This window comes from Mchenga conophoros, linkage group LG18 (assembly GCF_057382185.1).
Source record: "Mchenga conophoros isolate Kocher_MC1m ecotype Shallow Benthic linkage group LG18, M_conophoros_male_GT1.1, whole genome shotgun sequence".
Lineage (NCBI taxonomy): Eukaryota > Metazoa > Chordata > Actinopteri > Cichliformes > Cichlidae > Mchenga > Mchenga conophoros.
Window position 1 is genome coordinate 34,592,336 of NC_140543.1, and position 13,433 is coordinate 34,605,768.

Below are 13,433 nucleotides of genomic sequence, written 5' to 3' on the forward strand. Positions count from 1 at the left end.
TTGGCAGATCAAAGTGAAATTAATTGTACTAATTTAATGTTCCTGGTGATAAATAACCCACTAATGCAACGCATCAGTTTTCTAGTAGCTGGTAGTCGCTACAACAACAGCATTGTAATAGTTTTAGCAGCAGATTAAGATTGAGAATAAAAAGATATCTAATTTTGACATACTCATAATTGTGTGTTTGAATCCACATAAAACAAAACAACTGTAACACTTACAAGTAGGGCTGGGTTTGGATGATCTATTTATCGATTAAAATCGATTCTAGCTTGGATAACGTGTAGGGCTGGTTATCGTCACTGATTTCTAGAATCGATTCAATTCCGATTCACAAGGTCCCAAATCGATTCGATCCACGATTTAATTCGATTCGATTTGATTCAATTCGATTTGAATCTGGGAAATTTTGACAGTCAGAAATATTATAATTCAGATCAGCACATTTACATATTTTTGTATCTATAAAAAGGAAGCTGACACACGCAAGACTTTATCAAAGGTGTGAGCGTCACAGCAGAGGCCTTTGTGTCAAAGTCGCTGAAGATAAAACACATTTAAACATGAAGGTGATTTTCCTGTTCTGGGATTTTATAAAAAATATTCTGCAGTACATCAAAAACGAAAGAAAACCATTAATCAACATATGAACATTACCTCTGAAGTTACAGCGGTTTGATTAGAGACACGGCGTTTTGCATTTTGCATAATTTTAAAAAGTTTAAATTTGTTCAATATTGAACAGCAGAAATGAGGTTTTCTTTTCGCAAGTATGTAAAACGAAAAAACAAACAAACCCCACAGCGCTGTAAACAACAGTAGACTTGTGCGTAACAAGCAAGCGAATAATGAAGAAAACAGATTTTTAGACGGGAAACTGTTGTTGAAGTACAGAGAGAGAGAGAGCTGTGCATCGCGGTGGAAGCAAAACAGCAAAAGTCTGAGTGAATTCATGACGATGTTTATGTGAAGCGTAGTTTGGATCTTCTTTTGCTGCTGGTTCGTCAATATTGTTTGGAGAGAGAACAAACTAACAGCTTTAGAATCAGCGCAAAAAGGACGTAAACACAAAGCGCGGAGCCGCCGACGCATCAGAATCAGCGAGCTGTCGGCTTTCAGCCCCGACTGTGAGAAAGGCGACATCTCACTGATTCTGATCCGCGGGTCGCGCTTTGTGTTTACGTCTTTGTGCAGAAGCCGTGTATGGCGTTATTTTTGTGCCACTATTCTGAGTGCACGTAAAAAAAAATTGAGCGCACGTAAAAAAAAATTGCAGGTGCAAGTGTTGCATTTTGAGGAGAAATTTATTTTGAGCTTACAAAAGCTGAATTTGAGTGAACAAAATTCATTGCTGCGTGCAAAAAACGTATTTCAGTGTTTGCGCTTATCCATATACACACACAATAGCACCCCCTCTCGCTCAGTTTTTTCATTTGCGCTTGCTCGCAATGTGTTGCTTGCGCTCACAACATTCTCTGCTTCGTACGCTCAACTCTCTGTACACCGTTATAAGTGTGCCACAAAACCAACCAATCACAGACTTGGTTTCAAAAATTCTGATTGGCTCTTACGGTCTCCAATCAGCTCGCTAGCTACTGCTGTCCGGACACCGGAAACACTGTCCACTCAGCCTCGCTTCTTGCAGATAGAGGGATTTTTGATTTACTCTGCAGCTAAAGAAGAGATGGCAGAATCAAACAATGGCTCCAATAATACTACACCACAGTATCAGGTGAGTTTAATTTTTTTTGTGTGAATTTAGTAATTTGCTGTCCTTTCTGTTTAATATGCTGTGAAATTGTAGTTACAGATGCAGCTGTAGAGTTTAAGCTAGCCTTATGGGTAATTACCAGCGTAGTTGTCTTACTGAGGCAGTGTATCCTAATCATGTTTTTTAGGGTAATGGTGCAGTTGAGTCAGCAGTAAGAAATCTGGTGTCTTTGCTGCTTAACAACATATCCACAAATCCTTCAGGGAGGCCAACAGAGAGTGGGCAGCCGGAGCCTAGAAATCTGACTATCCAGCAAGAGATGACAAGGTTTTTGCTTTTTTTGTGTGTTTTTTTTATTTTAACTTTTTGCAATCTTTTCTGTTAAAGTTATTTGGTTTGTGGATTTATCAACATTGATTTTTAAATTAAAATGTGCTATTAAGGACTGATGTCATATTTAATAACTTTATTAAACAATAACCCTTATGTTGTGCAACACTGCATTTTTTAAACTCATGCATTTTCATCCCACAGATCATTTCCAGGATATTTCAAATCACACTTGAGCCGTGGTAAAAAGAGATGTTTAACATCTACTAAGCAGCTTGTTAAGGCAGGCAGTAAGACCACAGGCCTCAGTTTTTATTTGCTGTCAAAAAACACATCCTACACACCTTTGCCAGCTGAGGAGCTTGAACTCCTACAAGCTGGCATGGGGAGACAAACAGTGTCTCTTCCAGAAGATGGTGACCATGCAGAGGTAAGTTTGTGTAGTCAGTATTAAAATCAGTCATTGGCAGACGCATTTAGCCTGAATCATATGCCACAGTCCATTTAGTGTTCCATTCTGCTTAACGGTGTTTTTAACTAAGATTTCTAGACTTCTGGAAGAAACCTTTCCAAAAATGGAATATCTTTGTGGAGGATGGCTCTTACATAAGGCAACAGGTTTGTTGTTAATTCAGTTTTTATGTATTTTTTTGGCATTCTTGCGTGCTCATACTGCATTATGATTATGTAGTTGATACTTTTGCTGCTTGATTGTTTATGCTATTTTTCTGTCAATAAAGGTGGCAGTGGTCGACGAAAGCTCACTGTAATTCCACCTGAAACAGAAGGATATTCTGTCAAAACACTGAAAGCTGTGTCAGGAGGTGGCAAATCCACTTTTTACATAGTACCTCTTCAGGAAACATTAGACACATCTCCTCTACCTCCCGACTCACAGCACTTTTCAAAGATGCCAAAGAAGATATGTTACCAGTGTAATGAAGTTATGCCTCTGCAGATGCTTGCAGTACACATCAATACGTGCAAAGGAAAATTCTCTCCTGATGAGACTGATGATGAGGTGAGACAATTTTGATGAAATCAAAATGAGCAATTTTGATTAAATAATATAGTATCACAATTACTGTTTTTTGATTCAGCAGGAATCGGAGTTATGCATTGTGAAAAGCAAATGCAAGGTAAACCTAGCACATTACTAAAAACCATAGTAACTACAATGAATTTTGTATCGGTAATGATCTTTTTCCCACTATGCCTAACATGTACCCATTTTTGGAATTGTAGGTTATTTGTCCAATATGCACTAAGGATTTTCCTGAAGATGAGATCACAGTCCATGCGAGTCTGTGTGGGGATAGGTAATCTTTTTTCAGCTGTTTATGAAAAAATGTTAATCAGTAACAGTCCACGCAAACATATGTATTTTTATTTTTTTTTTTTTTAAACTTTGTTTTGTCATCAGCTTTCAATGCATGGTGCCTGAAGAAAATGACCAAACTACAGGGACACCAGCTCAAACTTCAGTATGCACAACAGACAGGTACTTTTTGCTCTATTATAATTCATATACACACTATTATGCAGAACCATTTGTTAAAATTATGTGTAAGATCTTTTACACAATACCTGGGTTTAATTTCATATAAAACATTTTATGATCACACTACTTTAAATTATTGTTAAAGGTTGTTGCACAGAACATGCTGCAATAATTTCTAATCACGTTTAATGTGGTAGCCTCTTTTAATCTAAAGATGATTATTTTTCTTTGAGAGCTTAGGATGTTTTCTACCCTGTTTTTGTTAAGCGTGGAAGATGTATTGCGTTGCCTTGAACAACAAGTCGACACCACAACAGAATTTAAGTTGTGTGTGGACAGAGAAGACCTTCCAGACAGAGGCATTCTCCAGTGGCAGAGAAAAAAAGCTGCATCTCCCACCAGTGTTCTTAGGGTGGTTTTCATTGGAGAGGCAGGCGTGGATACAGGAGCACTTAGGAAAGAGTTTTTGAGTGGTGAGTTGCCTATTACCTGTTTTGTCCTAGTGTGAATAAATAATGGATAACTTAAAAATGCGGATATTTTTTGTATGAAAGACATGATTTCAGGTATTGAAAGCAGATTCTTTGAAGGACTTGAGAACAAGGGCAAAAACCCCAAGTATTCTCTGACCGATCTTGATAATGAAAACTTCAGGTTGGTTACATACGAGCTTTGTGTATTACATTTAATACGCATCCGATATTTTTGTAAATGTTACCTGAAAATGAATTATAATCATTTGTCTACACAGAACTGTTGGTGAAATAATTGCAGTCAGCCTCGCCCAAGGAGGCCCATCTCCTGCCTTTTTCAAAGAATGGTGCTACAATTTCCTCTGCTCAGGAGAGGTTGATTTCAGCTGTCTGTCTAAGGAGGATGTTGCAGATGTGGAATCTTCCCTGCTCATCCGCAAAGTGAGCACCTGGTTTAGCTCTGGCACATGATATATTATGAGTATGGTGTTTTTAAACACTTTTAACCTTCTGTATTTCCTCTTTCACATTATACATTTCCAGGTTGAAGATGCAGCAGACATACAGTCTCTGATGATGTGGGCTGATGAAATTGTCAGCTGTGGATACACAAACCAGATAAAGATGGATAGTAAGGAAAGCATGATCCGGTAAGGGAGAAAAAATCAGAGAGATCATTAACCCCCCCCCCCCCAACTAGTTTTTCATTTTGTTTTTTTGTTTTTTTATTTTTATTTTTAAGTGCTATTGTCTTACACTCTACAACAAGACTGATTCCAATGCTACAGCAGCTCCGAAAGGGCATGGAACTGTATGGTCTTGTGAACCTGATGGCTGTAAATCCTGAAGCTTGCCACAGTTTGTTTGTTCCTGGGAAAATCCTCAAAGTAAGTATTAACATAGCAGCTTCAGTCTGATCCAAACACAGTCCACTTATCTGTACTGTAGTTATCCTGTATTTATTTATTAGTTTTGAATGAACAATATATCTATAATATAATCTACTTTATTTCCTTATTTACAGCCAGATGCTGATTTCATTATGATGAGCTGCCAACCACATTTCAGTGAAAAAGGGACATCTAGGGAGAGAACTGAGAGGAAGATCATAAATTTTTTGCAAGATTTCTTGCAGGAGATTGAAGTATCAGGTACTATATAGTATTAGCTGTATATACCTATAGTATTGTATATATACCGTATGCATCTGTTAAATATTTTTGCTTTAACATGCAGGGCACTAGAAAGTATTCTTAGTTGTTAATTTAAAACATTGTAATCCAGATTGCTTTTTATTTAGAAAAGACTTCAGAAACATTTTCAAACATCACAGATGGAAACACAGGCGGTGCAGGTGGTGAAAAATCAGAGTCTCTTGCTGTCCACCATGTGCTCCAGTGGATGACCGGCCAGTCCCATGTTCCCATCCTTCCTGATGAAAAGAGACATTTCAAAATAACATGCAAGTTTGACCATGAATGTAAGGAGCGGCTGGGAGATCACTCCATTTGTTACCCAGTTGTGAGTGCATGCACTTGTACTGTGACTTTTCCAGTGCAGCATCTGGACACTTACACAGTGTTTAAAACCATAATGAGTGCAGCAGTTAAATATGGTGGTGGATTCCACAGAGTTTAACACATTGTTGTCTTGTAATTTGGAAACTAAATGAGTAAAAATGTTTGTAAACATTAGCTGTTAAGATGTTCGTAGCCGTTTCATGAAAATGACAAGACTTCAAAACTTTGTGTAGGGTCCTACGTTGATAGATAATAAGCAAGTGCTTTGTTTGCTTGTCTACTTGTAATCTGAATGTTTTAGCAAAGAAATCCAGTATTTGAGAACTTAAAAGAACGTTGACTTTCACGTCCATGTTAAGTGTCACTGTTGGTTTGACACCTGTAGCAAGAATTGTATGTACAGGTCACGACCGTGTGACTCAGAATGTTCCAAGGGATTAATAGTTCTCTGAAGCCCCTCCAGGGTTTCCTCATCCAGTGGGCATTCAACTTCAGGAACCACAACTGTGCTGTTAGATTCTTCTTGCAGTACAGCACTCTCCCAGTCAATGCCTGGATCCCGAAGCTCCTTCAAATCCACAAACATATATAATGGTCATTATTCCAGAATAGGTACTTTTGGGAGGAATGTTATTTTGTGTAAGCGTTTTTTCCATTAAAATACAACAATTTAAAAAGAATGCCTTTGTTTTCATGTTCTTCTTACTGTAATTTAGATTAGTGGTAATTGATAAGCAAGAATGTATAAAATCACCAGAAGCATCTCCCAGATGTGCTGCAAGTGTTTTAATTTGTTAATTTCAGAAGAGCAGAGTTAACTGCTAACTAAAATTTTGAAATTCAACATTTAAATAAAAAAAATAAAAAAAAATCAGATTATGAGCTGGTACCTCAAGTCTCTCGCCCTCGTCCAGCTCTTGTAGATGTCCCATACACCAGAGCTGTTCAGGAGTGAGACCACCTTCTGTCCTGAGGGGATGATTATTCCATCCTCCAACAAAGGTGACAAGATCTGCTCGGAGTCGAGGGACAAAGATGTAGTGGACACCAAAAAGATGAATGACATCTGAAATGTCAAGCAGGCCATCCTCCTCGAGTGAGTGAAGAATATCATGGTACTTGCTAGTGACTGCAATCCAGACATCACGCCAAAGTCGTTCTACTCTGTAAATACATTTGAATTTGGATTTCAGGTATTTCATGCTTCAAATCAATATCAGAACTGCTACAACAATCTACCCATGCAGTCAATAATAATATAAAAAACATCAAAAGACTAACCTCTGATTGTGGACACTCTTTCCAGATATGAAACTCGCTCTCCCTGTTCCTCTTGTGGCAAACATGAAATGTGCAATGTCCAGGTTTTCTACTCCTTGATCTGCCCTAACCCTATGATAAAAATACATTTTTAAGGAATTTTTAAAGTTTTCTTTAATGATACTTGTTGCTAGCATATAAATTAAATCAGGGCATAAAACCTTGATGGCAAGCCGTGAAGCTGGGCTGATCTCAGGAAAAATGAGAATGCAGTTTTTGCCCTGTTGTTAGTTGCTGCATCCAAGTACAGGACCTGCAGTAAAAACAAATGGAAAATTAAAGATCTGGTTTCAGATCATGTATAGTTTTTCAGTTAATAATGCAGTTTCATAATAAGTGTTCAAGGAATATTGTACGGTTCTATGTTCATAACCATAATTCAAAGCTTGAGTAGTCTATACATCAATATTGGTAGTACTTATCAAAAAATGAAAATGGCCTTTTAGTTTAACCTTTTTTGGTAAAGAACTGATTAGAAATTTAAAAAAATAATAATTGCAAATCGTCCACTATGTTGGCTTGCTGAATAATTGATGTTCATAAAAAAACAACCTAATAAAGCTCTCATTTCAAAACTACCAAATATTCTACATAACAGTTACACTTTTACCTTCCTTGAGTAGCCATCCACTCCACCAAAGATCACAACATTGTACCTGTTTCAGAGGGAAAACAATCTCACTAAGGCTTGATTTGCAGAACATGTAAGACATTGAAAATAAATTTTTCAGTATGCACACTTGCCACTGACTTAAACTGGACACTTGTCAGGTGTGCTGAAAATAATACCAACATTTTTATATGTTTATAAGTTCAATGAGACTAAATATTTTAGTTCTCTTGTCATGATTTTTTTTAAGTTTTCTGGAGCACTTAACATATTATGTGTTGATAGGCTTGTTATCATGGAAAATATCGATATACAAAGTGTAAATAATTGCTCAAGAAAATTTACAATTAACAATATTGCTGGTTTTGTTACACATCCTGTATTCCTTTTACTTAATATTACTCTATCAAGTGCTTTTTAAAATATTATAAATACACTGAAAGACCTATCAGATAAGGTTGATTAAAGCAGATTTAAAGTATAACGTGCATCTTTCTGCCCAACTTGTGTTAGAGCTATATAAGTGGGTATTTTACCTTATTAGCTTGTGATTTGTGTCTATGTGGACCAGGGAGAGAGGGCCTCGCACCGAGTAGCTTCTTCGCACAACACAGCCTAGTTCTGTGATCCGTTTGAAGATCCCTACAGCATCAACTCGATGCATGGAGGCCATCATTCTCCACCACTGAACACGGAGACCCATAGAAACCAAATGTCCTTGAACCATTCGATAGCCAGCATTTGGCATCTGATTTTTGATAGCCGATATGATGTTGTCCAGCTCTTGGTCATTCATTGTGCTGTATGTTCCTCTCACAGACAAGTCAAATTCTTGCATCCTCCTGTAGATTGTTCTTCTTGAAACACCAAGACATTTAGCAATGCAGCTGACTGGCAGCTGAATGTCCAACAAATTCTTGAGTCTTTCTCTCTCTAGTACGATTTTGGGGTGGCCAGGTCCCAGACCAACTTCTGTTTCCAGTTCAATAATGGCCACAGAGCTGATGTTAATTTCACACTGAACCAGATGATGAACGTTTTGTAGAGCCTCTGTAATCTCTGACAGACCGCCTATTTGCTGAGAGAAAGATTCAAACAGAACAAGCTCATGACGAGTCAAGAACTCCAAATAATCCAGATTTAGTGGTTGTTGGTTTAAAGCAGCTTCCAGTTTAGAGAGGAGTCTATGCATCATTTGCTGTCTCAGTATGTCCTGTTAAAAGCAGCAAGGAACATGGACAAGTACAATGAAATGATGTATCTCAGACAAAAATAAACAACCCATAAAACAAACTACATGAGGTACATCATTTTTCAAGTTTGCATAGTTTGCAAATTAGCTAACGTCAGTTATCAAGCGAATAATAATTAACAAAATGATTTTATATTACTTACATGTGGCCGGGACATGCTCTTTTCGTGCTGCTATTCAGTATTCGACGACATAAAAGAGAGCTACTCAAGTATAATTTGGAAAAATTAGTCAGTTGGCATGGTTGTATGATGCAACTACATTCTACTACACCAACAATAGTCTTAAAAAATAATATATTTTAAAATAAAATGATTAAAGATATTATCCGCAAATTGGGGTTTAAGAGATTTTAGCTGGATTTAGCTACATTTCGGACAGTGTTTCCGGAAAGCAGTAGCTAGCCAGCTGATTGGAGACCGTAAGAGCCAATCAGAATTTTTGAAACCAAGTCTGTGATTGGTTGGTTTTGTGGCACACTTATAACGGTGTACAGAGAGTTGAGCGTACGAAGCAGAGAATGTTGTTGTGAGCGCAAGCAACACATTGCGAGCAAGCGCAAATGAAAAAACTGAGCGAGAGGGGGTGCTATTGTGTGTGTATATGGATAAGCGCAAACACTGAAATACGTTTTTTGCACGCAGCAATGAATTTTGTTCACTCAAATTCAGCTTTTGTAAGCTCAAAATAAATTTCTCCTCAAAATGCAACACTTGCACCTGCAATTTTTTTTTACGTGCGCTCAATTTTTTTTTACGTGCACTCAGAATAGTGGCACAAAAATAACGCCATAGCCGTGTACCTGCTCTCATTTACTGTCTTAGCTGTTTGGTGGTTGTTGAAATTTTGAGAGGTTTCACCAGAGATTCTGGCATTTCGGGCAAAAGAAATTTATATAAAAAAATCGATTCAGGATTTTAATGAATCGATTTTACGTTATCCAGGCCAGAATCGATTTTAATCGATAAATCGATTATAAAAACCCGCCCCTAATAACCTGATATCGATTCATTAAAATCCTGAATCGATTTTTTAATATAAATTTATTTTGTCCTCAGGTTAAACCTCAGAAAATTTCAACAACCACCAAACAGTTAAAACAGTGAAGGAGAGCAGGAACACGGATTCTGCACTGAGACGTAAACACAAAACGCGAGCTGATTCTGATCCGTCGGCGGCTCCGCGCTTTGTGTTTACGTCCTCTTTGCGCTGATTCTGAAGCTGCAGGTTTTATCTCTCTCCAATATTGACTGAACCAGCAGCAAAAGAAGATCCAAACTACGCTTCACGCAAACATCGTCATGAATTCCCTCTGACTTTTCCTGTTTTGCTTCCACCAGGATAAAATCACACTTCATACAGAGCTCTCTCTCTCTCTCTGTACTTCAAGAACAGTTTCCCGTCTACAAATCTGTTTTCTGCATTATTCGCTTGCTTGTTACGCACAAGTCTACCGTTGTTTACAGCCTGTGGGCCGCTGTGTTTTCCTTTTACTTACTTCCAACAAGAAAGCCTCATTTCTGCCGCTCAATAGGCTTCTGAACAAATGTATCGAATCGGGACCTTGTGAATCGGAATCAAATCGATTCTAGAAATCAGTGACGATACCCAGCCCTACTTACAAGTATTTATCAAATGGGTATATAAAACCCCCTTTTTAAAAATATGGTTATGTTTAAATTGTTAACATCTCAGATAAAACACAAAAGTATTCACTCATCTGCCTTCACACACATATGAACTTGAGTGACATCCCATTCTTAATCCATAGGGTTTAATATGATGGCGGGCCACCCTTGCTGCTATAACAGTTTCTACTCTTCTGGGAAAGCTTTCCACAAGGTTTAGGAGTGTGTGGGAATTTTTGTCCATTCTTTTAGAAGTGTTTCTAACTGAGATCAGACAAGAAGGCCAGGCCCACATTCATACCAAAGGTGGTCTGTCGGGTTGAGATGAGCGCTCATTCTTCTCACTGTGCAAGTTCTTCCACACCGAACTCGCTCATCTTTACGCAACCTGCTATGCCCACATTACTCTCCAATGCATCTATCAGAATATGAATGTGTGTGAATATTAGATAGACCACTGTAGTTGCAGTCATGGACAGCAGCACAAAGATAGACGTGTGTGTGTAGATAGAGGATAGCTGTACATTAGAAATTGATCACACAGTGAAACTTCTTCTCAAACAAATCTGATGAATTGACAAGCAAACTATAACTTACAGTGACTTACATCTCTTACATTACATTTGATCAGGCTTGTACCACAAAGGGTTTAATTATTTATGGAGAAAACATCATGGAAGACTCATAAGAACTAAAAACATCAGTCAAAGTGAGTAAGCTGCAGGGACTGTAGCCTAGCTAGTTAAAGGCAGCTGCTGAGACAGCCTTGGCTATAATTTCAGGAATTAGGAGAATGTGAAGGAAAGGAACATTGTTTTTTTACACTACTCGAACTAAAAGGACAATACAAGAAATTATGTCCTGTGGCGTTAATGACATCAGGTTGTGGTTGGGTTGGCAGCAGGGGTGAGCAATGAAAATGAAATTAAATCATGTTTCAAAACAAAGTGTTAAGTGGAAGGAAACAACGTTAGAAGCTTCCTTTCACTTCCTGGGGTGTCACCGTGAGGATGCGCAACTACTTAGAGTAGCAAAGCTAGAAAAAATGATTTGTCCTCTATAACCACTGCAAATACAGGACAACACTACCACACTACATGCTTATGGTCGCTGTGTCAAGGATGTCAAATGACATAGTTGTTGTTGGAAACATAAGTAGCATGACACAGGATTCCTAAGCATGTAGTGTGGGTGCAGCTGAGTAGCTGACATGAAGGGAGCAAATGTTCCAGGATGGCACTATCTGTTGTTTTTTTGTTTTTTGATTTTCCACAATTTGTTTAATAGGCTCCATGAAGCCAAACTGACAAAAAAAAGTTGATCATACAAAGAACAAAAAGTACAAAACAGTTCCCGGTTTGAGATATATATAAGCTTTAGGGAAACAAAGTTACATTTCTCGATCACTTTAAACAAGATTAGTCCATTTTACAGCACATTAAAAATGCAGATGTTGAGCAGAGCACGGAAGATACCTTGGACAGACTGTAGCATGCTGCAATTTGCAACTTCATGAACAGCCGGCCACTTCGGATGTGTAGTTCACCAGTCTGAAAGGAATTCACTCTTTTGGGAAATTGAACAAACAGGAGCCTCAGTTAAACTAAGGGTTTTTTTCTCTTTTTTAATATTAATTTGAATTTAGCATCAAGTCTCCCAAAAGTCTGTTTATGAGCATATATCTTTCCTCTCAGTTTAAAACCTGGCAGGAGGTAGGTCAGTCAGAGACTGAGGGGGAAAATAAGGAACACAAACAAGCCCCAGATATTGCAATATATAAGAAAAGGAATCAAATCAGGAAGCACTTCAAGTGCTGGACAAAGTTTAGAGCAATGGTAGTGGCTGTTCAATGAAAAGCCACACTGAGAACTGTTTTGATCCCCAAAAATGGGACTTTACAGTATCAAATTACAGATGCCTTTTAGTTGCACGATCTTTGAGAAATGAGTCCAATTAAGCATGGTTAAGATTCTTTAACTGTAATTTGTAACAGGTTTTATAAGGAATGACCAAAACCCATTGCTACATTTTTCTTCTTTTTAAAGATGCTGAACTATTACAACAACACTATCTGTTGTTAATAAAAGCACCTCTGCTTTTTCCCGTGCACTTCTCGGTTTCTGCCTGAACCATCTGCAAGCCTCTGATGGTAACAGTGAGAGTACTGTCCTGTGGCTTTATCTCCCCTCCTCCATCTGTGTCTCTGATCTGGTCCTATCTCCTTTCTGTTATCACCTCATTATTTCTCTGCATGTGCTGTTTTCTGCAGAAATGGCTGCTATTTTCATTCTGGTCAGACGGCAACATGGGTGATTCAAAGTAATCAAAAAAGCACAAATCAGTTACTAAATCTTAGCTTGACCTGAGAGAAAAGGAGTTCCAGGTTAACCTAATCCCAGAACATGCTAACCACACAAAGTAAAGTTATTTACTCCAAATAGGGGGACATTTTATTGGCTGATGAACTGTTTTACTCTACCTGTAACTGCTTGTAGAGGAGCAGCATCCAAACTGTACATACCTGAACAATTTTGCATTTTGACTTTGGTAGCACATTGCAGTGCTTCGTTCTAGCTCTATTTTGATTAAGTGCACAAACTATGTGGGAGATAAAGCCATCATCCTATTGAAACTTTAGCTGTTCAGGAGTAACTACACAGAATTACATGAGAGGTAGCTGATGATCTGAGTAGTACCTACAAAATGGCAATGCACCTATTCTCAGAGTACCCCTTCACCCAAGATCATTGCTTTTGCTTGCATGGTTGTATTTGTGCTCTTGAAAACTATTTGATGAAAACACCAGTGCAGCTGGCTAATGAAGTAGGGCAGAATGAATATTGATTGATATTGATTGGCTGTGCAGACTGCTGCTGGATGGCTCTCTCTCTCTCTCTCTCTCTCTCTCGCTCTCTCTCTCTCTCTCTCTCACACACACACACACACACACACACACACACACACACACACACACACTGTGTGTTGTGTATGAACTGATCATACTGCAGAGGCCAGTGGTGATGGAGAGGGGGAGAGTATAGAGAAGGATATGAAGGAAACAGTGCTATGGCAGGAAACTGAGGAG

General features: G+C 38.2%; 2 protein-coding genes across 2 annotated transcripts; one reads left to right on the forward strand and one right to left on the reverse strand.

Annotated features, from left to right (window-relative positions):
* The first annotated feature begins 1,259 nt into the window (after window positions 1-1,259).
* LOC146554252 (uncharacterized) lies at window positions 1,260-5,656 on the forward strand. The gene is made up of 15 exons (XM_085254878.1): window positions 1,260-1,735; window positions 1,902-2,041; window positions 2,249-2,474; window positions 2,587-2,662; window positions 2,785-3,065; window positions 3,145-3,183; window positions 3,290-3,363; window positions 3,468-3,545; window positions 3,813-4,018; window positions 4,100-4,199; window positions 4,297-4,459; window positions 4,562-4,668; window positions 4,761-4,905; window positions 5,043-5,169; window positions 5,319-5,656. Exons 1-15 carry the CDS (start codon window positions 1,688-1,690, stop codon window positions 5,654-5,656), a joined length of 2,148 nt encoding a protein of 715 aa, XP_085111004.1. The 5' UTR covers window positions 1,260-1,687.
* Window positions 5,657-5,823: 167 nt separating this feature from the next.
* LOC146554253 (uncharacterized) lies at window positions 5,824-9,471 on the reverse strand. Its single transcript, XM_085254880.1, has 7 exons — window positions 8,864-9,471; window positions 8,005-8,681; window positions 7,469-7,514; window positions 7,020-7,111; window positions 6,820-6,930; window positions 6,429-6,702; window positions 5,824-6,106 (listed from the first exon to the last, which is right to left on the reverse strand). The coding sequence occupies exons 1-7, from the start codon at window positions 8,876-8,878 to the stop codon at window positions 5,900-5,902; spliced, it is 1,422 nt and encodes a 473-aa protein (XP_085111006.1). The 5' UTR covers window positions 8,879-9,471; the 3' UTR covers window positions 5,824-5,899.
* Between the last annotated feature and the right edge of the window lie 3,962 nt (window positions 9,472-13,433).

Excerpts from the sequence above, each read along its gene's own strand:
- LOC146554252 (XM_085254878.1), top strand. The coding sequence starts at position 1,688 with ATGGCAGAATCAAACAATGGCTCCAATAATACTACACCACAGTATCAG. Across the intron at positions 3,546-3,812 it reads TCAGTATGCACAACAGACAG|CGTGGAAGATGTATTGCGTT; the intron begins GTACTTTTTGCT and ends GTTTTTGTTAAG. Across the intron at positions 5,170-5,318 it reads GCAGGAGATTGAAGTATCAG|AAAAGACTTCAGAAACATTT; the intron begins GTACTATATAGT and ends CTTTTTATTTAG.
- LOC146554253 (XM_085254880.1), bottom strand. Across the intron at positions 6,703-6,819 it reads AAGAGTGTCCACAATCAGAG|AGTAGAACGACTTTGGCGTG; the intron begins GTTAGTCTTTTG and ends ATGTATTTACAG. Across the intron at positions 6,107-6,428 it reads ACGAGGGCGAGAGACTTGAG|GAGCTTCGGGATCCAGGCAT; the intron begins GTACCAGCTCAT and ends GTGGATTTGAAG.